The 26,913-nt window shown below is 35.8% G+C and overlaps 1 protein-coding gene across 1 annotated transcript in view; it reads left to right on the top strand.

Annotated features, from left to right (window-relative positions):
• Positions 1–14,485: 14,485 nt before the first annotated feature.
• Positions 14,486–26,913, top strand: part of LOC126736453 (IQ and AAA domain-containing protein 1-like) — a 76,062-nt gene continuing 63,634 nt past the window's right edge. The window contains exons 1-6 of the mRNA XM_050440805.1: positions 14,486–14,810; positions 21,127–21,345; positions 21,406–21,641; positions 21,702–21,870; positions 21,925–22,072; positions 22,123–22,312. Of these exons, the coding sequence (XP_050296762.1) occupies positions 14,610–14,810; positions 21,127–21,345; positions 21,406–21,641; positions 21,702–21,870; positions 21,925–22,072; positions 22,123–22,312 (1,163 nt within the window). The 5' untranslated portion in view covers positions 14,486–14,609. The remainder of the gene's footprint in view (positions 14,811–21,126; positions 21,346–21,405; positions 21,642–21,701; positions 21,871–21,924; positions 22,073–22,122; positions 22,313–26,913) is intronic.

Below are 26,913 nucleotides of genomic sequence, written 5' to 3'. Positions count from 1 at the left end.
TTTTCTTTAAAATAAATTTAATGTACCAACCCAATTAAGTTTCGATCCAAACTGAATACTTTGAAGTGCGTCGTGACCGTCCAATGCGATTCGGGATGCGGCCGTGTGTCGGAGACGTGTGTTTTGGGAGATAACGCACCGAGACACGGCCGAGCTACGCTGCGGGCATGGTGCGGTCTCGGTACGGATATGTGTGCCCCGACCTTTAATCAAAACTATTCCCACTCGTCACGGATGCGGTGCGTGCTACATGCTCGGGCACGGTGCGCTGATGTTAAGACTTCGCCATATGATTACTATAGTGTTGTTGACAACCGAGACACGGCCGAGCTGCGCTGCGGGCACGGTGCGTCCTCGGTACGGATATGTGTGCCCCGACCTTAAACGTGATTTGGAGCCCGCCGCGCCGTGCAGCGGACTGGACGTGGATTTTATTCAGTTTTGTTTTGACGGAACAGGTGTTGTATTATAAATCATGGCGTCGTATCAGAAACTAGGTAATATTTGCATTATTATCGATTGTTTTGATAAAATACTGATTAAAACTAAATAAATTGACTGCTATTTAGTAAATCAACAAATATACGTACAGAAAATGTAACGTCGCTTTACAGAGTGTTCGGCTTTTGATTTTGTGCAGTATTTTGGACGTCGGGACTGTATTTGGTTCAAGTTTTTACTTTTTACCCAAAAATTTTAAATTTTATTGTTGTTATTATTTCGTCTTTTTTTTTAAGGTGGTATGCAACCACTGACAGATAAAGATCTTGAAGAGATTCTAAATGACAGTGACTTCTACTTGAGCGATGATGAGGAAATCACCGCTGAAAACAGTGAATCAATTGAGGCAAATGATAATGAAGACGACGAGCCGGCACCGGCAGACGCAGATTCGGTTTCTGATACCATTGAAGAGGAGTCTGATGACGATAATGTTCCCTTATCCAGAATAAGAGAGCAGGTTCTCCAGGAGCAAACAAAAAATAAAACCGCAGAAGTAAAATGGAAAAGAAATGTTTTTGAAAGTCGAGAAGATGTCTACCTTGATCCGGAATGGCAGTTACAAGATGATCATGAGTATTGGACACCCCTGAACTATTTTTATGAATACTTTCCAGATTATTTTTGGGAAAATTTATCAGAACAAAGTAATATTCGTGCCATGCAAGCAAATGAAAAAAAAAACCACTAAAGTCGACAGCCAAAGAATATCGAATATTGAGTGGAATACATATTTTAATGGGCATTTTTGGACTTCCACGGCTGCGGTTGTATTTTATGAAGAGAATTGAAATATCTTGCATTACTCAGCTACCCAGAGACCGTATTTTTAAATTAAGAAATTTTCTACATGTTGTTAACAATCTTAGTGTTTCAAATGAGGTAAAGCAGTCAAATTGGCTATGGAAAGTTCAACCTATCATCGATGCGATTCGTAAAAAGTGTATTACAAGGAGTAAAGAATTAAGCACCGACGACCAGATGATCCCCTTCACAGGCACTACTGCTTCTCGACAGTACGTTAAAAACAAGCCAAATCCAGTAGGACTCAAAAATTTTGTTTTAGCTACACCTTCCGGACTGGTTTTAGATTTTATGATTTATCAAGGTGCAAAAACTTGGCCAGATGGTTCTCCCGATCAAAATATGGGAATAGGTGGATCGGTTGTAAAGAAGCTTTCAGAAGATTTGTCGCCAGGGCACATAATTTATTTTGATCGTTACTTCACTTCAGTCAAGCTACTGGATCATTTACTAACAAAAGGAATTTTGAGAACAGGGACAATTATGAACAACAGAATTCCGCGAGATCTTAGGAGCAAAATAAAAAATGATAAAGAACTCCTCTCGAATGGTCGTGGTTCCTTTGATGAGTTTGTGCGAGAAGACAAAAAAATGACCATTCTGAAATGGATGGACAATAGATCAGTAACAATGGCATCAACATCTTCAGGCTCTGTGCCAGTAACAGAAGTACGCCGATGGGACAAGAAAAATAATAAGTACCTTCTTGTTTCATGTCCAAACTTTGTCACTAGTTACAACCATTCTATGGGAGGAGTGGACATGTGTGATAGACTAATATCTTACTATCGCATTTGCATGCGAACAAAAAAATGGCCGGTAGGAGTTTTCTGGCATTTTGTGGACTTGGCAATTACAAATTCGTGGGTTAAATACCGTCAAGACTGCTTCGCTCGTGGAGATAGAAAAAACTCTATCAAGGACTTACTTGAATTTAAACTGTATATCGGGAAATCTCTTGCCCTTGGGGCACAAGCAAAAGGTTTTTAAGATCCAACTTCTTCATTAGATGAAGAAACAAGTCAACCTGCTAAAAAATGCAAGAAGTCGGAGATGCCACCAAGAGATGTCAGGACCACTGGTAATGAACATCTACCAATATGCAGTGTTAATAACAAAAATTCCTATATGCGCTGCCGTAATCAAGGCTGTACAAAGAAAACAAAATTTTTTTGTGTGAAATGTAAGCTTTATTTATGCATTTTTCCAGAGAGGCAATGTTTTTTTGAGTTTCATATTTAGAGATTTTTTTTTGCTTTTTTTAAATCCTAATAAACCAATTTTATTAAAAGTTTCACAAAAAAAAGTTAAACAATTCCTTGGGACTGAAGAGGTTATAGATAAAATAAATTAAAAAAGTAGTTTTACTAATCAGCATATTTTTCACTTACCAGAAAATGACATTTTCAGGAGTATATTAAAAATAAGCAGTCACATAGTTTTTGATATGGGTTCCGAAAGATTTAAACTAGTACTACATTTTTTATTAAGTTTTACAGCGAAATTGTTGTCAGAAAATAAGAAAAAAACATCTACAATAATTTAAAAAATCTAAAGTTGAACACTTATATTATTGTAACGCAGCTCAGCTTTAAAAAACTTAATGATACATTCTTTTTATTTTCAGCATCAGATCACGATAGTTTCACCTGACTCGAGTTGACTGGCCTTTGAATTATTTTTAAGATTAAACAACAAATCTAAAAAAAAATTATTCATTTTATAAACACATAGAATATTCGAAAGATCTTGGAAAACTTTGCCTTCTTCTTGCTGATGGTAACTAATATATTCAAGAGATAACAGTGAAAAGTCAAAGCAAGTACAAAAAATCCAGAATAATGAAACTACGAGGTCCTAATTTAGGTTATTATAGTATAAATTTAGGTTATCAAATAACGTAAAGCATTAAAAAGTAGCCCAGCTAGCTCAGATATACAGATTGGCGAATAGAAGACTACACATAGGCATTATAAATGGCAACACCGGTTCTCGCTTACTTTCTGGTTGATAAGCGGCACGGCGGATTCCGATAGTCTGATTAGCTATTTTCGGCACGGCACAATCAGCAGACCTCATTTTACTGTATGATTGCATACTGCAATGTTGAGTCTTAAGGCGCTTTTTTTATATATTTATCATTATGGCTTTTTATACCCCTTCCAAAAAAGTTTATTTCATTAATGGCTTTATGGAAGCCATTCGGCAGGACAATTTACGGACAGGGATTTATCCTCAGTAAATTTTGAAAATAGACCGGTTCCTTTCCTTGTGCTAAAACTATTTAAAATGTTGTGTCAAATTTTGAGGCATCTTTTTGCCTTCAAGAATATAGAAATTATCACATCAAAGCTCAAGAATTACCTATTGAAAGGGTCGAGGAGATAGAACGGCGGAAGAAATTTGGATTCAATACGATCGAGCAGAAATGTTGGAGAGGAACTGGGTATGCATTATAAAACTGTGATGAGTTTTTGGAAAAAACATGGATACAAATGTTTTAAATATTTCAGAACTTAGGAGGTGTTTCCTGAAGACCAGTGATGAAGAATGTCATTTTGTAAAATCATTTTTTTTTTTTTTTTTTGTTTTTTGGGGTCGGTGGAGAAATTCTTTATGAACACTGGTTACGCGGCGCCGCCCCCAGTAGTGTGGGACTCAGTGTCGAGTCTGTTTCGTCCTATATCCACTAAAACTCCACCGCTGGGTGGTGCCTTGTGGCTCCCTACACTGCGGTCTGCTAAGAAGCAGTCCTATTGTGTCCCATATGTTTAGTCCCACAGGTTCAATTCTGTAGCTTCAAGGAAGTCCAGGATTGTGCCCAGTGGTAGATTTCTTATACCCTCTGGTGCGGGTTTCTCTTCCCCCGGGAATGTTGCCCTGGTTTGATTAAATGCTTCACAGAAGCACAGTATGTGAAGAGTTGTTTCGTCCTCCTCATTGCATCCCCTACATAGCGAGGTAACTGATTTCCCTAGCGTATGCAGGTGTTTCCTGCTGTGTGCATGGCCTGTAAGTAGCCCTGCGACCCTTCGCAGTTGTTGTCTGGAGAGGCCCAGTATGTTCTCACCCTTCTTGAAGGGTGGGCTGCCTATAAGTTGTTTGGATTGTTCCATCTTTGGCAGCTGCTCCCAGTAGAATTTGTTCTGGTTTGTTAGCCAGTTGCCGATTTCCCTCTTCCAGGTCTTATCGCTGACATAACATGTTGGTTCAGGGCCTACCAGGCTGTTGCTGGCTCTCTGGGTTGCAAGTTGGATAGCCCTTCTTGCAGCCTTATTGTTGCCCATATTCTCTGCTAGGATTATCTCTGGCCTATTTTGCGCTTCGGCGAGGTTCCTGAGATCCTCCCAGCAGCTTTGGACAGTCCTTGACTTAGTCTCGAACTGTTGTAGTGCAAGTGTTGCAGCCTGGTCTCCTGTGAAAATTGCGAAGGTTTTGCCTCTTGGCAGCCCTTCTCTCATTAGTTGGACACAGGTTTGAATTCCTATTATTATGCTTGCCTGTAAATTTGTTGTTTCGAGGCCCAGGTTTAGCATGAGTTGTCTGCCCTGTTGTTCGTCCTCCACCATGCCCACAGCTACCCCGATCTTGGATCGTTTGGTTGCCGTGTGCCATACTGAGTAACCTCTTTGCCTGAGCCTGTTCGCTTCTGCGTCCAGTGGTCCCCTTTTTTCTTTGATGATAAAAGGTTGTCTAGGTATGTGACCTTGGTTCTGTCTGTTCTTAGGGCCAGGCGCCCAAGGTCCTGTATCTTGTCAAATAAGGCATTGTGCCCATCTTTCGATAGGATTGTTGCGCCATTTGACAGCAGTCTTTTCGCCCCCGTTATAGCTTCAGCCCGTACCACTAAGTGTAGCGGGCTTAGTCCTATCAGGTTCTCTAGGGCAGCAGTCGGCGTTGTTGACATCGCTCCTGTTATGCCCAGACATGCTATTCGTTGTGTTTTGTTGAGTATCTGTATTACAGTCCTCTTTTCTGCCGCATGCCACCATATAGGTGCTGCGTATGTAATGATGGGTCTAACCATTGTCGTGTACATCCAATCTACCATTTTTGGTGACAGTCCCCATGATCTACCGAACATTCTCTTACAGTACATAAGAGTTTTCGTGTCTTTATTTGTAGCCTGGATTACATGTTTCTTGAAGCTGAGTTTTTTATCCAGGGTTATACCTAGATATTTGACCTCGTCTTTAAGTCGCAGATTTTCTCCATAAAATTTTATGTTTCTAATGGGCTCTAGTTTCCTTCTTTTGGTAAAGGAAACCAGAGTAGTTTTTGTGGGATTTACCCTTAGTTCTTCTTCCTCACACCAGTGCTCGACAGTAGTCAGGGCTCTTTGCATTTTTTCAAATACATAAGCCTGACTACCCCCTCGTGTAAGGATGACTATATCGTCAGCATATCCTATAGCAAGGATAAGCTGCCTCTCCAGTCGTGTCAGCAAGCTGTCCGATACAAGGTTCCACAGCAGCGGTGACAGTACGCCCCCTTGCGGTGTTCCCCTGCACACTTTGGCCTTAACCGTTGTGCTGTTGAGATTTGCTGCTACTTTCCTATGATTTAGCATTTGGGTTATCCAGCCGCCAATCATGGGATGTATTCCTCGTGCTGCTATCGCACGGTTGATTGAGTCATATGATGTATTGTCGAATGCTCCCTCAATATCTAAGAAAGCTCCTAGGGCGATCTCTTTGTTGTTCAGAGATTGTTCGACCCTCTGGGTTATCTCGTGAATCGCTGATTCGCAAGATTTACCTGTTTGGTAGGCATACTGGTGTTGATGTAGAGGGTTGACCCGTAATACATTGTCCCTGATATGCCTTTCTATGAGCTTTTCCTCTGTTTTTAGGAGGAATGATGTAAGGCAGATTGGTCGGAAGGATTTAGGTTTCGCATAGGAGTCGCGTCCCGTCTTTGGTAGAAATACTACTTTTGCTTCCCTCCAACTCTCTGGTATATGCACCGTGGCTAGACTTGCCCGCATTATTTTACATAGTGCAGGCAGCAGCAGTTCGCTACCCCTCTGTAACATGACTGGCATTATGCCATCCATTCCGGGAGATTTAAATGGTTTGAAGGAATTTATCGCCCATTTAACCTTCTCGTAGGTTACTACCTTTTTCGCTAGTTCCCAGTGTTCCGTTTTGCCCCTGTTCGGAATGATAGGAGTTGGGTCCTGGGTATGTTCTGGTTGGGTTGGGTTGGGTTGGGTTGGATATTGCCTTGTGGAGTCTAGCATATGCTGGTGTCTCTGTTAGGTCCCGGCATAGCTTCCTCCACCCTTCTTTCTTTGCTCTTTTTATAGCATCATTGTACCTGGTTAAGTGTTGTCTGTATAGATTCCACTCGCCAGTTCTTTTGGCTCTGTTAAAAAGCTTTCTTACTGTCTTCCTTAGCTCGCCCAATTCTTGGTTCCACCATGAGGTGTTCCCTGCTTGACGCGGTTTGCTTAGTGGACATGAGTTTTCAAAAGCAATTTTAATAGCCTCAGTGACTGACTCTGTCAGCACTTCGAGCTCTACATTGTCTTTTGCCTCCGTTGGACAGTTTTCCAGTTCGCGTCCTAGTATCTCATTGAAGAGGTCCCAGTCCGTTTTCCTGGCGTTCCTGTAGGTCTCCGGATTTGTATCCATAGATTCTAGATCGAATCTTATGTACCTGTGATCCGACAAACTTGGTTCGTCAGATACATGCCATTTTTTAACGAGGTCGCAGATGCGTCCCTTGCCAATGGTTAGATCAATTACTTCTCTGCGGAGTATGTTGACGAAGGTCGGTTCCTCCCCCACATTAAGTATATTTAGACCGGAGGCAGCACAGTAATTTAATAATGATTCGCCTCGTTTGTTTGTTCCAGTGTTTCCCCAGATAGTATGGTGAGCATTGGCGTCACAGCCTATTATAAGGTTTTCCAATCTTTGATGGTCTATCAACCTCCGAACTGTTGTCGGAGGTGGTTCCCCTTGTTGATCGTGCGGAAAGTATGCTGATACTATTATTGTATCGTAGCTCCTCTCCGCTGTTTTGATTTGTACTTTGACCGCCGCTGTGTCCCTGTCACAAAACTCCCACAGCGGTGTGGCCTCTATATCTTTTCTTATAAAGATACAGCAAGATTACAAAGATACAGAAAGATTGTAAAATCATGATGGAAAAGGTAAATGAAAATGAAAATTTCTTAGAAAATATCTTGTTTTCAGATGAGTTCTCTTTTCCATTATGTGGTAAACACAATCCTTCCCTTGTTCGTTACTAGTCTCAGGAAAGCAAGCACGGAAGTACTCAGTACGTCAAAAGTTAAATGTATTTGAATTTGGATGGTATTTTGGGCTACCATATTATTGGGCCATTTTTCATTGATGGTATTTTGAACGCCGAAAAATACCTGAGACTGCTAAAAAACCAAGTTCTTCCTACCATTCAACTCGTCTCTGATATAGACCTGGGATCTATTTTCTGAGGAAGTCTATTTTCAACAAGATGGCTTTCCTGCTCATAATGCGGTCAGAGTGAAAAATTTTTAAACAAATACTTTTTCTAACCGGTTTATTAGTGGGACTGGCAATATTAAATGGCCACCAAGATCTCCCAATTTATCACCAAATGACTTTTATTTAGGGTTATCTTAAGGAGACTATTTATAAACATCATAATAGTAGGCCAACGAATTTAGCGGAGTTAAAAAACAAAATTGTTGAATCTGCCAATTCCATTTTATCTTAAACTCTTTTGCAAGTCTAAAGAATTGGGTCTTTTTGATCCTTTTATTTAAAGAATTATTTGTTTATTATTTTCTATTTTTTTATAATGTTTAGATTTTATTTTTATTAGAGTTTATATTTTATTTTAATAAGAATAACGCTTTAGTTTTTAATATGCAATGTACAGCATAACAAAATTGTGATCACAAATCTATGCAGGTCTTACGCCACTCTGTATACAGGTTAAGGAATCGATCATTACGCACAGAGAGGTGCTTAACGGCGAAATATGGCAATCATGCAACTCGTGCGCTCTGCTAGTTGCCTGCTACGTTGTTGTCTTTGAGTACGATGTTAGTAAGCGTCTGACTTTGATTAGCATAACTGTATTACTTGCAATAAAAGTTCGCAAAACATTACGCGAAAGTTCAGGCATTTCTAAAATATTTTTCTATTTTTCTAATGCAGAAGTTACATACATCAGTGTACAACCCACACAGAATCGTACTCTCAAAGTATTTATTATATTGTGTATTGCATAATCTAAATTAACACGTTATGAACTTAACAAAAATAAATTCCTTAAATCAAAGTCTTAACCAGACCTCCATTTTTGGCTAAACTATAAGTTAACCTATCAGAAAAGCCCTGAAAGGGAATTGGCACATTCAACAATTTCCCCTTAATTCCTCTAAATTTATTGGCTTACTAAATTAATAATAATAAATAGTTACTTTTAAGACTGTTTATTTTAATAATAATAGAGGGAATTGAAAACTTCTATGTTCATTTCGAACACTAAGATAAGTAAAAGAAATGTTATACTTGAAAGTAGACCAAGGGATGTGGGGAACAAAGCCTAGTTTAAAAAGAGACCCTTTTCTATTATAAAAAGGATTTTTTATAAAAGGCAGATTCCGTACCCTGTTCGCAATGACTGACTTTTTTATGTATTTCAGATTTATAGAATTATTCTCCAATAATTAATTATCTAGAACAATTAATGTCAAATTGAAGTACATACTACTATAGAAGTAAAATACGTAAATGAATCAATCCAACCAAAAACATATTTTAAATAGACCCATTACCCATTTCGATTTCACCTGGCGATGAATCTTACAAAAATTGAATACTAGAGCTCCAGAAGTATTGGGAATATTTATTTTATATGGTCACCAGAATCAACAATGTACCGGATCCAACGAGTTCAAACAATGGAGAAAAAAGTTGTAAACGCCGTTCGGTTGGCACCCTATCATGACTCAGTTGGATCTAATCAACAACCATACAATAATATATTGGATTAACACTCCTTTATAATATTCTATAACCCCAACTTTGACCCTGGCGATGATGATTGATCAGGATGATGAAACTTGAGAGGAGAGCAGTGTTATAAAGACGTAAAACGTCAATTATTTTGCACTGTTTTATTGTGATGTTCAATGTAGGTGAAGGTTGAATTTAGCTTAGAAGATATTTCACCTTTTTTTAAGATTTGAGATATTAAATAGGAAAAGATTGTAATTATCTTTCCTTTCAATTTTTGCAAAATATCTCAGAGAAAAATTGTTTATCTGCTTTTAATATATAAGGTGTAGATATAAACTAAATAATATACAAAGATGTGATAGTGATTACTTAACCGTTTTAAACCAAAAATGTTTTTAAGTAAGATTTTTTTTAAATGTAAATTTTCATATAATTGTTGAAGAAATCTTAGAGGCGATTTGGATATCAATTTATATATGTAGACACAGAAATCTTATATCTTATTTAAATTTATAAAATACCTTTCATTTATTAAAACAAAAAAAAAATAAATATCGCAATTGTGACAAGGCAAGGGAGTACGGTATTAATTTTTTATTGTAGCTAATAGCTTTTGGTATAAATTTTATTATTTAGGTGCATTAGAAAACTAAGTGCTCCTGAGCAGAGCTTCAGATAGTAGTGACAGAGTAGCAAAGTGCCGAGCAACAAGAGGCAGGTTACATAAATATCAACCTCTAAGCTGTAATTTTCTCAATAACAAAGTGTTTTTTACGGTTTAAGCTGTATTATTTTTGCCAAATTTTAATTAATGTCAATAATCAATGCCATTAATAATTCAATCACTCAAAGTTACATTGTGACCTATTCGCGATCTATTACTATAATACAACATATTGGTCTTATATTACTAGTGCACAGCTGCGAAAATTCGGTGCTCTCGGATCTTTCTATGTTATATCAAAAGTAAATCATGCGAGAGGTTTAATATACTAAACAATCAACATAGCTTTACAGGTTGGGGAGCTGAAGATTATGCATTATGGAAAATAATGCTTACACTGCGTTCCCTTTTTATTTTTTTACAAAATATCAATAATAATGTCGGGTTGCCTTATTTTGCTGGCTGCTCTGTTGAATTTTAAAACGCTCTTCTTTTTTTTTTTTCAACTTTTTATGGCTGCTCATAGTCCTTCCAAAAGAGTTCAAATTATTAAATGATTTTATGAAGGCAATCAATTACATTTGAAAATAGACCGATTCCGGTCTAGACCATAAAACTATTACTATTTACTATTTGTATTTGGAAAAAAGATGGGTGTATTTTTTTCAAATATTTCTTTAAAAATGTTTCAAATATTCCAAAACTCAGGTAGTTTCCGAAAACCAGTAGCGATGAATGGATTTTTATAAAATCAAAAAGCAAATTAAAATTAAGTTTTTTTACAAAATATTGTATTTTCAGATGATTTCTTTCTTTTCTATTACATGGCTTTTTTTTATTTTTTTTTTTTATGGTAAACACAAGCACAAGAGAAAAGTCCTATGTCACTCTTGGAGTGGTGCTTGCGCGAAGATATTTGTGGGCATTTATCTTGAATCGCTGCAGGTTGTATGCGTCGGGAAATATGTGAGGTGGAAGCTCGTTCCACAAAGAAGATGTTCTCCAGATGAATGAGTCCCGATACAGCGACGTTCTTGGGGTAGGCAGGTGGACTCGATGTTGATGAGCCGCCACTGCTAGACGCGTCCTTCTTGCCGGAACAGCCCTGGGTGGAATCAGGCCTGCCAGCTCAGAGGAGCACTTACCGTGATAATAACGGTAGAATAAACAGAGATCAGCCACCTTTCTCCTGTGCTCCAGACTATCCAGACTCTTTGTCAGTTCTGGTTTGTCGATAAGACGAATAGCTCTCTTCTGTATAGAATCTAGCAGCTTTAAACTATGCTTGGGTGCAGAGCTCCAGACATGCGAGTAATACTCGAGGGAAGGGCGTATTTGAGCCTTATAAAGAGTCAGCAGCTGTTCTGGTGTATACAGTCTTTTCGTTTTGAAAAGCACTCCGAGTTTTTTGGATGCTGCCCTGGCGATCTCAGCAACGTGGTCATGCCGGGACACACTGTTGGTGACTTCGACTCCTAGAAGATGTAAAGATGATTTCATTGGCAATGTTTTTCCTGCCATAACCAGCTCCGGGCCATCAACGTTAGTCTTCATCGTAAATACTGCAGCCTGCGTTTTTTTAGCGTTAAAATTGACCAGATTGTTACCGCCCCACTCCAAGATTGTTCTAATATCGTTGTTGGTTGAAGCTACTTGTTGCTGCCTAAGATTCTGAGAAGTTGCGGCTGTCGTTGGTTTGGCGGACTTAAATGTGGAAATAAGTGTGCTATCGTCCGCAAAGCTGTAGATTGGATTGACAGTGGTTCCTAGCAAATCGTTGATATATATCAAGAAAAGGGTGGGGGATAGAATGCATCCTTGAGGTACTCCAGCGTTAATGTTAAATTTGTCGGGGAGGTGTCCATCGACGGCTACTTGGATTGTTCGTTGTTCAAGAAAACTTTTGATCCAATTCAATAATGAGTTTTGTATGCCGATTGAGGAGAGCTTGGTTATAGTCCCTCATGCCACACTCTGTCAAATGCCTTGATAATGTCAAGAGCGACTGAGCGGGACTCGCCGTGCTTCTCCATTCCGTCCACAAGTGTGTGACGTAAGCCAGAAGATCGCCGGTGGATCTAAGCTTTCGGAAGCCGTATTAATGATCGCTGATTAGTCCAAATGATTCCAGATATCTTAACAGTTGTTGGTTGACTGCTTTCTCCATAATCTTCGATATTACTGGAACTAGTGCAATCGGGCGGTAATTGGACGGCATCGTCTTCTTACCCTTTTTGGGTACAGCTTGCACTTGAGCAGTTTTCCAGCTTGTTGGAAATGAGCCCTGTTTATACGATGCCGTGAACAGTCTACATAAGGGAGGAGTCAATTCGTCTGCACAACGTTTTAGTACTAGGGCTGAAATTCCATCGGGTCCAGAAGCTTTGTTGGTGTCTACGCTTTTCAGAATTTTATTTATAATTCGTTGGGGAAACGAAATTTCTCCCATCGATGAATTCACCCTTGGCAAATATGGCGGTGTTTTGCCTTGCGAGTGCAGAGTAGAATTGGACGCGAAGAGTTTACCCAGTAAGTTGGCTTTTTCCCTTGCTGTTACCGCGATAGAACCATCATCTGCTGTTAGGGGTGGCAAGGCCGACTTAGCAAATCCTTGACTAACGGCTTTCGATACCGACCAGAAAGATCTTGTTCCATTTGGGCAGTTTAGCAATTTGTTTTTGATCCTGTTGTTGTGACTCTCTTTGCATTCATCAATAATTTGCTTGCAGCTATTTCTGGAGGTTAAAAAGTTTCTCCAATTTTCGAAGGAAGGATGTTGACGCCATTTGCAATATGCTGCGTTTTTAGTGTTTACTGCCTTTTTGCAATTCAGGTTGAACCATTGCTTATTGTTTGATCTGCATTTAGTAGAAAAAGGGATATAAGCTTCCATTCCTGCTAAGATCGTCTCTGTAATTTGGTTTGCACATTCTGAGATGTTATTGGTTCTAAAGCAGACTTCTTTCCAAGGGAATGAGCGATAAAATTCCCGAAGATGGTTCCACTCTGCTGATTTATAGTGCCATACCTTCCGCAGCATCGGAGGATCCTGCGTTTTAACATCCAACTGGCAAGAGACTGTTATCAATTTGTGGTCCGATGTTCCTAGGGGGGCCTGTACTGATACAGTGTACGAGTCAGGGTCTGAAGCCAAGACCAGATCTAGGACACTCGCGAACTCGCCGTCTCGATCGGGGATTCTGGTAGGTTCCTCCACAGCTTCTCGTCCTTCATCGTCGTTTTTGTTGCAGAAGCGCAGCCAGTTGATATTGTGAACGTTAAAATCACCCATGACGATGATTTCTGCGCTTGGGTAGTCAATTTACAGTTGGTTAATGCTATCAACCAGGTTCAAAAAGAGCCGCCTATATTGGGTGTCGCTTGGTGGTCTGTAGATGCAGCAGATAAATTTCGTGGCTCCACTGGCTATTATTTTGAACCACATAACGTCGAAGTCCGCAGGTTCAAGCGTTTCCTCCCGCTGGCAACTCAAATCGCTCTTGACAAATACTGCCAATCCAAAGTTTAGTCGAAATCGGGTGTGTAGATCGTATCCAGGATAAATGAGGTGAACATTTGTTGTTGAAGGTTTCACCTTTGTTTCTGCCAATGCCAGAATGTGAGGCTTATTTGATTGCAGGTGTTGGTGTATTAATATTGGTGTTTAGGCCTCTGATGTTGCAGAAATTGATTTTTAGGCTTTTAAATCCGCCTGATGGACCCCCCCGACCAGCCTCCGCCCGGAGATCCGAATGGGAGGCTAGTTTACCTCCGGAAAGTTTTGGTCGTGAGGGCGCCATCATGCATTAATTTTACTACTCCATTTCGCCTTTGGAAACCGGACACATCGACATGGCGGCGAAACGTGAGTTCCATGGAACCACTTCACGCCGCCTAAGTCCTATGTGGTGGTATTGAACCGGGCGATGCAAGTGGACAACATCTACCACCAAAAACACAGTCCTTCCGTTGTTTGATATTAGACTCGGGAAAATGAGCACAAAAGTTGTCAATTCTGTTTTTAGTATACTTAAAATTTATGTTTGGGCTGGTATTTTGATCTATTATATTTTACTGATTTAGATCTTTGTATATGCCAATTTCATTTTACCAGAAACAGGTATGTGAAGCTTGCATCAGAAAAATATTTTAGAAATGCCTGAACTTTTACATCATATTTTTCGAAATGTTATTGCAAATAATACAATTACCTCCATCAGAGTCAGATGCGTACTAACGTGGTACTGAACAACAATGACGTAGCAGGCAAGTAGCAGAGCGTACGAAATATATGCATACGCGCTGCTATATTTCACCTTTAAGCACCGTTCTGCGTGTAATGATTGATTCCCTAGCCTGTATATGGATCTGTACTAAATATGTTATCTATAGTTATCTATATTCGTTAAAGCATACACCTAGGATTTCATCATTTACGTGAGAAGACCCAAGTCTAGTTTTTCTTTTTAGGTCAAGCTTTTTTTTAATACTAAATATCTGAACATATTTAAATAAGCTCAATCTGAATCAAACTTGACAGTAGTCTTTATTATGCTTTAAGACAAGTAATTCTACATTTTAAGACCTTTCATATTTCTTTAAACAACTAAATTTCAGTATAGAACCCATGATAAATTCTTAGTCAATTATAAAATTCATAAATGTCTTTCGAGTATTACACAAACTGGTGGATTAAATCCAAAAAAAAACTAGAAGATCTTACTAGCAGAGATGAAGAAATTAGAAAAAAATACAAACCAATCACTGATCGAAACCTAGCAAACGAACTAATTGGGGGAATGTATGCCAAGTACAGTATGCTGGTGCAGGACCTATGCGCTTGTGTGGATCAAATGGCTCAAGTATATTAAAATAATTTTTACTTATTATTATAGCATTCAGTATTGACATATTGAAACCTAGTTAGCTGCTCTATAAGCTGCCCTTTTCTATTTTTTAATCGTTACTTGAAGAAATAAAGGTTTCTATATCATATAAATAAATGTAAAATAATATTAATATACCGAGTAACACACGATACATACTCTTGTGGTATATAGGGTAAACCTAGGGTTTAACGATGATTGATATTTAATGTGATCAATTGTATTTTATTATCAAGGTAGAGGAATACTGATTATAACCACTTTTTTGAGGGGAACTAGTCGGCGGTTTTGTAGTCATGCCGACCAGATACATCCTTCTGGCAGATACTGCTATTGGAACTGTTAACCTGACTTATGTGATAGTCAAGCATGCGAGGCCAGCTGTCCACTGAGACGAAGACCCGCAAATGCTAAGAATATCAGGGGAAATAATAGCATGGAAAAATAGCTGCCCTACACACGCAGGTGTACGCTACGATCTGGTAATTCTTTGCCCGAAGAAGAACACCGCCTCTATGCAGGGTCCAATGATAAAGACCATACCTATAGTGGATAAATGGTACCTCTCCGAGGGCCTAAGAATCAACCCCAAAAAACCAGAGGGCTTAGGTACTATTCGCGAAAAGATGCAACTTTGGCATACCACTTGTTGTAAATTTGGGAGGCATGGAGCTGGAATACTTCAAGACAGTTCTGCACAAAAAAGTAAAAATCTGAATTCCACTGGACCGAATCTAAGGCCTTGCATGCCTAATCGCAACGGGTTCGATGCGAACGGCTTTAACTAAAGACTTTGTTAAGGCTTCTGCCCTTGGACCTTGTGATGCAATTCGAAGCAATGAGGACCATAGGCTACATGTCTTTGTCTCATCTAAGAGCTGGTGAGACTGGTCATGCAAAAATATCCTAAGACAGTGGAGTGCAAGAGTTTTGGAAACCGTATAAGAGGCAGGGCTCCAATGGATCTATATTGCTAAGCTGGAAAACAATTTCTGGCTTTAGAATAAATAATAGAGTTGGTTCAGGATTCAGTGGTAGGGTCCCATATACCAGCAGAGCATACTCGCTAAGGAAACACGGTACTAAACTCTTCGCTATACTGAAATGAGGAAATAAAATCATAAATTGCAGATATACCGTAATACGGTCGTGTCGATCGGCTCGGGTAGCAGATTAAGAATATTAATTAGCAGATACCATTTAGGCTATTACGGCAAAAAAGGTTAGATCCAAGCTCGTACTGGAGCGCATATATATCCTGGAGGAACTAGTAAAGGTGGCATGCCGGGTTTAGCTTGTCTGGGTGCCTGGCCACTCAGGCTATGCTGGAGACGAGAAAGAGGATTGCTTTGCTAGACTGGAATCAGCGAAATGGCCACTAGACCCCGAACTTATAAGCGGTATAGCCAAATGTGTAGCTATTCCATAATGAGATAGGATAAGGCACACATAGATTGGCTATCTGCCTATCTTACCAGACAACAACTGCGCTTCAAAAGACACGAAATTCGTCTAGTGCCTAGCACTTACACGTTTCACATATATACGTTATACCTACAGTTTTTCCAGCGACATTAGGTCTTTCAAATCAAAGTGCCTCATTGCTTTTGTCCAGGGCTATTGGCATCTAGTAGCCCTCGGTGGGGCTCGCCGGATTCATTAGGAGACTTATGTGCATGACAGGTCCTTTGGCTGCTCACTGCCTTACAAATGGAATTCAAATTAACAGAATGATTTTCAAAAATTAGTAAAAACTTGTTTACCTTTGTATACCACAAGAATCATAAAATTGAAACTAGATTCTAGGGCAGAATTCACAATTGGGAATTTCTTTAATTTTCAGTCATTATATTGCTCATTAAAAATTATAATATGTTACAATATGTTGGGATATTTTTGTGTCACACGCTAAAGATCACGCAAAAAATTTGTTGGCTTATATTTTATTATCTAGCTTTTTGTTATCATTTTGGCAGCATGTGCATCTCGTTTTATTTCTGGTGTTGCAATATTTTATAACTACATGATATATGATACGTAACAGCGTTTTTATTTACAGTTAAACTTGTTTGCAAACTTCTTAGCACCTACCCAAGAATTATAGATTGTGAATATAATTTTGGATTCAGCTCCTCTCACCAAAAACTTGTAGTTTTGTGGAAAAATGATATTTGCATACACATTTTGGTTTTTTTTTCTTTGACTTTAACCATCATGAAATATCACCATTAAGTTTTTATTGGTCGGCCTGCACTTCTTAAGGATATCTTTGCCACTGAAATGGTTACCGACGATTGGAATTAAATGGCAGTTGAATTTAGCCGCCATTTTACCATAATTTCTGATACCAGCCATGTTTTTGGTGATTACTGATAACGTGATTTAGTTGTTAAGTTGTGAATTAGAACTACATTTGATCTATCTAGACATTTAAGTTCCAAATTCTTAATAAACCTTTAATATTCTATTGTTCCAAACATTTATATACGAAACAAGTAGTTCTCTCTTGGACTACTCCATCCAAGTAGTCCAATACAAACCATGGTAATATTAATTTTGTTTTGTTAAATAAAAGAAAACAATAGATACAAACAGAACGAAAACTGTCCCCTAAGCTAAACCCAGGTGGAAAGAGATCTATGATGCATTTGCTCTTTAAAAATTCTAATGAAATAATTAAATAATCAATAGAATTATTTTTATTCTTAGAATTGTCACTAAAACATCAAATCAAAATTTAAAGAAAAATAAATTGAATTACTTTAGTACCAGCGCGATCTCTCGAAAATTGGTTTACGCAAATGTATATGTATGCACCGACCAACTAAAACCATTTACCCTATAAGAGTATGTGTAACGGTAATACTCTCAACAGTCTTTTCTTTTTGTTATTTCGTTTGTTGAGTTTTGTTTGATGTTTTCAAAATAATTATAGGCAATCTTGTCTTAAAGAGATTGTTCATCGATTACAAATAGGCTCACCGAAACTCTTTTTAATTAGATAAATAAAACTCTTTGTAGTTAAATAAATGTGTCTGGTCAAAAAAACCCATTTAAGAAATTGGAAAAGATAATTAATATAAAAAATAGAAACTATTTTATTAATATGTAAGTATACTTATAATATATTTAACATAGAAATATGGAATAGTTAGTATTAATTTCTGATGTAATATTTTAGAATATTTAAAAAAATTACGATACTGGTAATTTATTACTTTTACGAAATTACCATGAGTTTTGCTGAATCATCTGAGTACGCAAATTAAATATTAATCATTTTCAAAATACACGTATAAGTTTATTCATTCATTCATATACAGGTTGGGGAATTGAAGATTACGCATTTCGACGCATTCGGCAGTCTGATAGGCATGCCTCATTTTGCTGTGTAACAGCACGCTACACTGCTGAATTTTAAAGCGCTATTATGTTTTTCTTAATTTATTATTGCAATTCGATAGTACAATGGAATAATTTATTTTTAATTAGATTTCAAAATAGAGCGATTTCTTGCGAAAAACAATTTGAAATGTGGTTTCAAATTTTGCCAATATAAATATAATATTATAAATTGAGAAGATAAATGCAATATTAAAGTGCAAGAACCTTTTATCGGAAGGGAGTAAAGGTAACAGGAACATTTGTAAAAACCCTTGAAATATTCCAAAAAAGAGAAGCTTAGTTAAATAGTAATGGTGAAGAGTACTTGTGTAAAACCACAATGGAAAATGAAAATAAAAAGAAATTCACGAAATATTCTACTTTCAGATGAATCTTCTTTTCCATTACGTGGGAAATACAATCCTTCTATTGTTTGATATTGGTCTCGGAAGAATTAGCACAGAAGTTTTTAATTTGCTACTCAGTATCCTCAAAAACTGTATGTTTGGGCGACCATATAATAGGGCAATTTTTTATTGATGATCCTTTAAACACCCAATAATGCCTTGAGCTGCTGCAAAAACAAGGTCTTCCTGTTATTTACGATCTCTCCGATTTTAAACTGGGATCGGTTCATTTTAAACAAAACGGCTGTCCTGCTCATAATGCGGTTATGGTGAAATAATTTTTAACAACTTTTTTCAAACCGTCTTAATATTGGAACTGGCGGCTTTAAATGACCTCCAGATTTGGCATGTGCCAAATTACTTTTATTTTTGGGATTATTTCAAAGCGACTATTTACAAACATAAATTTAGTAGGCCAACAAATTTAGAGGAGTATTTTTGGAAAAATGGAGAAATTCCATATTTCCAAAAATTCTTTTGAAAGTACGAAGTAGTTTTTATGATGGGTTAATTTATTGTTTAGCCAAAGAAGTCTGTTTGAGCCTTCAGTAAAAATATTTTGGATTAAGTTTATTTTTAGGAGCTATAATGTTATTCTTGTATAGTGTTTAAATTTTTCTACTTTTATCAGAGTATATTGAATTTTTACCTAATATTTTGCGAAATTTGATTGGAAGTAATACAGTTGTATTAATCAAAATCAGACGCTTACTAACGTTGTACTGAAAAACAACACGCATTTCGTGCGCACAAACGCATGCATTTCGTACGCGTTACCATATTTCGCCTCCTATGCATAATATACCTCTCTATGCAAAATGATCGATTTTCCAACCTGTATATAAAATAAATATATAAAATATTATGTCTACTTATATTTATTATTTTTAATTATTTATTCAAGGCCTCACTTTTTTCGTTCAATATTAAAAAAAAAAACTTTGACAATATTAGAAAATGTTGACACTTTCTATATAAACAAATTATTCTTTCGTTTGTTTTATTATAGAAATATTTAAAATAATATCCGTAAAAAATATTTTATAGTTTAATATATCATAGAAATATTAAACTATAAAATATTTTTTACGGATACTCAATTTGTGTACTCAATATATTTTTTTTAACTTCTATTACTCGTTGATATGGTAATATATTTTCGATCTATTAAAAACTGATGTAAAAGGTAAATAGACTGAAATAAAGGCAATATTGGACCTCAACTAAATACAAAGTTAAAGAAATTCCTGATTTACAATATATGACTTATGGTATTTGTTATATATGGTATATGTAGTCAATGTAATTATAAGTATGATTTTATGTAAGTAAATAATACTTTAAATTATAAAAAGACGTCAATAGTACTAAAAAAATTCTATTCTTTGTAAATATTAGAAAATATTAATAATAATAATAGTAATACTAATAATAATAATAATAATAACAATAAAAATCATATCAATTCAAAATAATGAAAAGTTAAAAAATACGGTATTTTTAAAATTTAAGATCTTTATAGTATTTTTTCTTTGCATGGGTAGAAATAGTTTATGTTTATTGTAACAGTAAACATGTCTATGCCACTCTATGAGCAGCTATAATATAGCAGAAAGATGTATGTACATGCTGTCTCACAATTAAGAGCTTCCATTTGTGAATTTGTTGAACCTACTGTTAGAAGGTTATGTTGTATCAGGAGTATTCGTGTGCAACATTAATGTAAAACTTATTAAGCTCTAAAAGAAGAAAAAAGTGAACAAGTTTTGTATCATCGCGAGAACTGATCAATTTAAACATCCAGTTCCATATACACATAACACAAGTATGAACAGTAGGTTACGAATGATCCTGTATTGTATACAGTCTTTTCTTGTGCTAATAGCAACCAAGCAGACATCTTCGAAAATCAAGAATGAATTAAAAATTATATAGAAATACTATTACATATGATTCCAAGTAATAAGATAGTAAGGGATAAAACTCTTAAGTATTAAGATTTCTATCCTATTTACTGTTAGTATAAAATGGACGTATAGTAGTAAGTTATATTATTGCAATATACATATATAAGGATAAGAATATTAAAGCTTTATAAATACGTGCAAATTTCCATAGGAAAGGGGGTACGTTATTTACAAAAGTCAAATCCTGGCCACTAGCTCATTTAGGAAATTTAAACTTAAAAAAATGTGATAAAAACTACTACGGTCGCTGAAGCTTAGAATCCTTTCTAAAAATAGGGTTCTATGAGAAGGTCAGAAAAAGGGTGAGAAGAAACTGCCAGGATAATTTATAAAACATCTGAGACTTCTAGAAATAAAGTCATTTCAAATAAAAAAATATCTAGAATTATGTTAATAATTGTTTTATAAATTTCACCAACCCGTAAAACCTAAAGCTTTTGTATAACTTTGTTTTAAAACTTTGTTGTTTTAACATTTCAGTTACTTACGGATTATGTTTTTACTATATATTTTATTTTACTATATCCATTACAGCCCCAAAAAAGAATGGCAGCTAAAAAACTTGTTGATTCCGCCTGCATTCGGCTTAATGAATTTAATGATGAGTTGAGAAAAATTAGTTTATCTGAATATCATTGCATTGATGGCACCTTAGTTGAACTAAAGCTTATTCCTTACGATGTTGAAATCCTACATCCTTGCTTATTTCATCATAGACCAGTGAATATTGAAGATATGATTCAAAGAATAAAGGTGACATCTGATTAGTTAATCTAATTTATTTAATTATAGATATATATATTTTTTTTGTAGAAAGGAGAGCGTATTTTTGAACCACCAGTTCCTACTGTTATAATTTCAGATACAGAAGTCAATAACGAACTTAAAGGCAAACCAACAAAATCGGTAGTATTTGACACCAATCCTTCTAAAGATGAAGTTCAATTGGAAAATAAAAATCCTCAACAACAAGATGAAGAAGCTAAGAAAAGTATTTCTGTGGCAGCCGAAGAAGGTAAAACCATAAAGAGTAGTTTGAAACCAAGAGCGTAAGTTCAAAGATAATAGGTTCTCATTGGTTATAAAGTTTAAGATAATATCTACTTTAGTTCGGAAGCGAACAAGCAAGATAGTTTAACTCTGGAAGAGAAAGAAAAAATTGCACTAGAAGAAAGAATACATAAATCAATAATTATGATTCAAACTGCGGAAAGAGCTAGACAAGATCGATTGTATTTTTATGAAAAAAACCTTATTTATATGAGACATCAAGCTATGGTAAAAATATTTACGTTTGGAGAATCGTAACTCTTTCAATTAATATATTTATAGCGCCAGCCAGGATTTAAAAAAGAACCAACAAAGCCAATAGATCCAGAAATCTCTGGAGCAGCAGCAACACAAATTCAAAAATTGTGGAGAGGGTACCATGATAGAAATATTATGAAATTTAATGAAAACAAACGGAGATTATTAATAGGTAATATGCAATACAATTACTTATTATGGTTATAATACATTACTTCTTAGGCATGAATGAGCCAAGTTGGAAGTCGAGAGAACAATTTGATATAATGGAAGCAAATTTAGAGAAGCGTAGGCAGTATAGGGATGAAAAAATTAAGGAATATATTAAGGCTATAGATGATGAGAAAGCCAGAATTTTGAGAGTTGTCGCACCAGGATTGCTGGAGGATATTGAAGACGAAATTAGAGAATGGTAAATATTTGGTATCTCTAAAAATTCAGAGATTGGAGGGACACAAAGTCAATGGTCTCAAATTATGTTTATTTAAAAAAAAAACGATTACACGTGTTTCGCCCTAAGACGTGTAATCAAGTTTTGTGTCCTTCCAATCTCTGAAGTTTTATTATTAAGAGGTCTCTTTGAGAAAAATGAACTACTTTTTTGAATTTGGTATCTCTGTGTTAGACTTTTTAAGTATCAAGGTAAATGAAAAATGTGATTAGTCTTGAAACTGTAATTTAAATAATTATGTAATCAATCATCAAATAGGGTCCTCTTTGATTATATTAAGCAGAGTTTCTTCGTTTTGGATAGTTTTTACACTTGCAGCTCTTCCTACAATTTGTGTTGATGAAAGTTTGTACATTAGGCCAGGAGCGGTGTGGAAATCAATCACCACACAACCGTCGTGCTAGTCGAGCGTTACCCAGAGCCATTTCGTAAACGAAATGCATATCTGTCATTTCTTGATTACTGAACTGGACCATTATGTGATTATCGTAATCTCTAAAACTTAAATATTTGGAGCCTTAGAATAAGTAGAGAAGAAAACAAATATTTGCAGCTGATTTTTTGATAACATAATTCAATTGTTTTCACGTCATAAGTATCTAGATAAGTATAATGCAATAATATATTAAAAATGTTATACTATTTTTTTAAAAAATGCTGGATAACGTTATCGTTTATATATTATAGTTTAAAATCAACTGTAAATTAAGGGGAAAAAATATATCATAAATCTAATGGTTTATGGTGTTCCTGAATCTGGAAGTAGCAGTATGCAAGAAAGAATTGACAATGACAATGTTGTACTCGCCCCAAGCTTAACAAATGTTGCCTTCGCACAGGATGATAATTTAAAGGCTTTACGAGTAGGCCAGGCTTCTGAAGGCAGGAATATGTCAATTAAAGTGGTAACTAAACACTCAAATTTGGTAAAGAATGCAATGAAAAGGCGAAACAGACTTGATGGTATCATAAGAATAGGCTCCATCTATTACCAAAAAGCCACTACCAAAAAACCGAACACATTAACCTCCATATCTATTTATTTTCAGAATCTGGGTGGCATTGGTACTTAACTTGATCAACTTCGTTGTGCCATATTGCAATGTGATTATTATGCCATTATTTTGATTGTAACTTGCCTAAATCAACATTACTCAGACAATGAATTAGCTAATTCTGAATATCAGATTTTTAGGCTAGATCGCAATTCCTTAACTAGTACTAAGTAACGGGGTGATGGAGTATTAATGTTAGTACACAATAAATTTAAAGTCAAACAACTCAAGACTGATATCTTAAATGTGGAGCACATTTTTATTCAAGTGGATTATAGTGAGCTATCTAATATTTTGGGTTGTGTTTACATTCCTCCAAATTCTTCAAAAGAAGTCTACCGTACCCATTGCTCAGCAGTTGAAAGTATTAAGGACAGTTTTCCCAATATACCTGTATTTCTATTTGGAGATTACAATTTACCCTTAGCCACTTGAAATTACTCAATTGCAGATGGTCTATTAGTTAAGGGCGCACTGACCTATCCAGCCAAAATAGTTTTTGAATCATTTTCTTATCTAAATATGAGACAATTTAACATTATTCCAAACAATCATGGTGTATTTTATATGTGTGTACATGTTGGATTATAGTACAACTTATCTTGATTTTAAAAATGCTGATTTTGTAAGTTTGAATGATTATTTTTCTTTAGTGGACTGAATTAGTATTTTTGATGATTCAGACATCGATAATTCAGTGAAGTTATTCACTATGAGTTATACACACTTATGAAGTAGTTTTATATGCAATCTCACTCTATGTACCCCAAAAAATATATAAACCTTCCAGATTTCCTTGGTTGGTTTTCCCCAGAATTAAGGAATCTTATTTTATCAAAAAAGACTGCTCATGCTAAATTCAAAAGTATTAACTTAGCTGAAGATTATATCCTGTTTGCTAACCTACGTACTCAATGTAAAGTTCATACTGAGTAATGCTCTATATCTTACATTGCTACCTTAAATGAGTCAATTCAATCTGACACCACACAATTTTGGAATCATATTAACTCCCTTAATGAAAGTCATGGTATCCCAAATGCTATGCATTTACATGGTATTTCAGCAGATTCGGAGGAGGATATTGCAAACTTATTTTCTACCTATTTTTCTAGTGTTTATCACTGTGATGAGGTTGATCTCCCTAACTTTAATTTTCCTGTAGCAAATTCTGTCGACATGCCTTTTATCCAGTTCATCCTGTCTGAGGTTTTTGAATCTATATTTGGTCTTAGGGACAAACTGAGTTATGGTCCTGATAATGTCCCTACCTATTTCCTAAAAAGATGTGTTTATAGTTTGTCTAGACCTTTGTGTACATTATTTAATTTGTCTTTAAAATTACAAACTTTCCCTTAGAAATGGCGTGACAGCTTTATAACTCGTGTATTTAAAAATGGTGACAGGGATGATATAAAAAATTACAGGCCCATTGTTATGTTACCTGCTATCCCTAAGCTTTTTGAGCTTATCGTGAACAAATATCTTACTTGGCATTGTAGAGGTCTCTTGATCAACGAGCAACATGGGTTTAGGCAGGGTAAATCTACTTCTACAAAGCTTATATTATATCATGACTTCATTGTCAGGGCTTTCGAAAAGGGTCATCAGGTCGACTCCATCTATACTGATTTCTCGAAGGCCTTTGACACAGTTAAATTAAGATGCTATGGTTTCCCTAAGTGGTTTCTTTCTTGGCTAAATAGTTACCTACTTAAAAGAATACAATTTGTTAATGTAAGGGGTTTACTTTCAGTTCCTATTTTGGTCACTTCAGAGGTCCCATTTGGGGACTCTACTCTTTAATTTATTAACGATATTTTTAGTATTATCAAATTTTGCCAATTCCTATTATTTGCAGACGACCCGAAGCTATTTTTACATATTTTAAACTTGTCTGATTGCCTGATGATACAATCAGACATAGATTCTCTATACAATTGGTCTGTCTCAAATGGCTTACATCTTAATAAGGATAAGTGTTTTATCATTTCTTTTACTAAATCTAGAAAAGTTGTCCTATTTGACTACCACATAAATGGTAATATACTTTCAAGAGTATCGCTAATTAAAGATTTGGGGGTGTTGTTTGACAGTTCCCTGACTTTCATACCCCATATAGATAGTTTGTCTAGTAAAGCCCTTCGTACTCTTGGTTTTATAACTAGAAATACTCAAGACTTCTCAGTAGCTTCCTTCAGAGTTTTATATCTTACACTTTTCGTAGTTTCATGTCTTATTCTTCCATAGTCTGGTCTCCTTATTATGCTAACCATATTTACAGTCTTGACAAGGTCCAAAATAAATTTCTCAGTACTTGTGCCTGGCGATTAAATGTACGAGATCAGTCTTTATTGGAACTTAAATCAAGGCTAAATATGACTTCTCTTGAGGACTATCGAACTAGGTGTGATATGATATTTCTTCACAAGTTGATTAATAATGCTATTGATTGCCCTGAATTGTTATCGCGGATAAACTTTAGGTGCAATACCAGAGTCCTTAGAGAGACGTCCCCTTTTCTGGTTGAATGTGACCATACAAACTATGGTAAATTTTGTCCAATTAATCGACTCCACCGGCTGGGAAATAGATTTAATCAGGCTTTTGACTTGTGTGGATTTAAAGCTTTCAAAACTTAAAAGGTGTCTGAGTGATATATAGTCTGAGACTATATATTGCTGTATTCATTTTTTTTGGCCAAGGTTAGTTTGTGTTTAAATTTTTCTGGAAGCTTTATCTTATTTGTATATCTTGGGCTGCTACATATTAATATACATTTAGATAGATATATTGTTGATTTATAGAAAAATTGGATATTTAATAGATTAAGTTTATTATATATCTTATTAATATATTTGTTGATGGCAGAATAATTATATACATTTAGGGTTAGGATATAATCCCGGGACATCCCGTAAATAAATAAATTAATATATAGTTCTAATCAGAAAAATTATATATAATAATTTTCCTTCATTTACCCTGGTTTAAGTTTGTAATATAATAAGTATTGTATACGCTATACTCTTACAGAAGCCCCTAGTTGGATAGTTGTCAAAAAAGTAATTCAAATATATATTAATTTATAGCTGAAGCGGAAGGGTAAATTTGGTTGATGGGTCAATTGGAATCATCAAGTAGCAACCATAAGTACATACATATACCTATACATACATATACAGGGTATTCCATATCATTATATTCAAATTATCAGAGCATAAGTTATACTTAATTTTAAAACTAAAAACACAAAAGTGGTAGGTCGATCTTTATCCCTTCAAAAGTTATAAAATAGTGTATACACATTTTCAAACTCGTATCCCAAATAAAAATTTATCTTAATTGACAAATCTTCAATTCATCAATTGTAGTGTTTTTCCCATTCGTTAAGTGGAAATTAAAACGATCGTATAATATCGTATCGTATATACAGGGTGTCCCAGCGAAAACGAAACAGAGCTATTTTCGGTATGAAAAAAATTTTTTTTTTCAAAAATCTCGGAC

The sequence above is a fragment of the Anthonomus grandis genome, chromosome 5 (genome assembly GCF_022605725.1).
Source record: "Anthonomus grandis grandis chromosome 5, icAntGran1.3, whole genome shotgun sequence".
NCBI classification, from domain to species: domain Eukaryota; kingdom Metazoa; phylum Arthropoda; class Insecta; order Coleoptera; family Curculionidae; genus Anthonomus; species Anthonomus grandis.
This window is presented reverse-complemented; position numbering and strand designations above follow the sequence as displayed.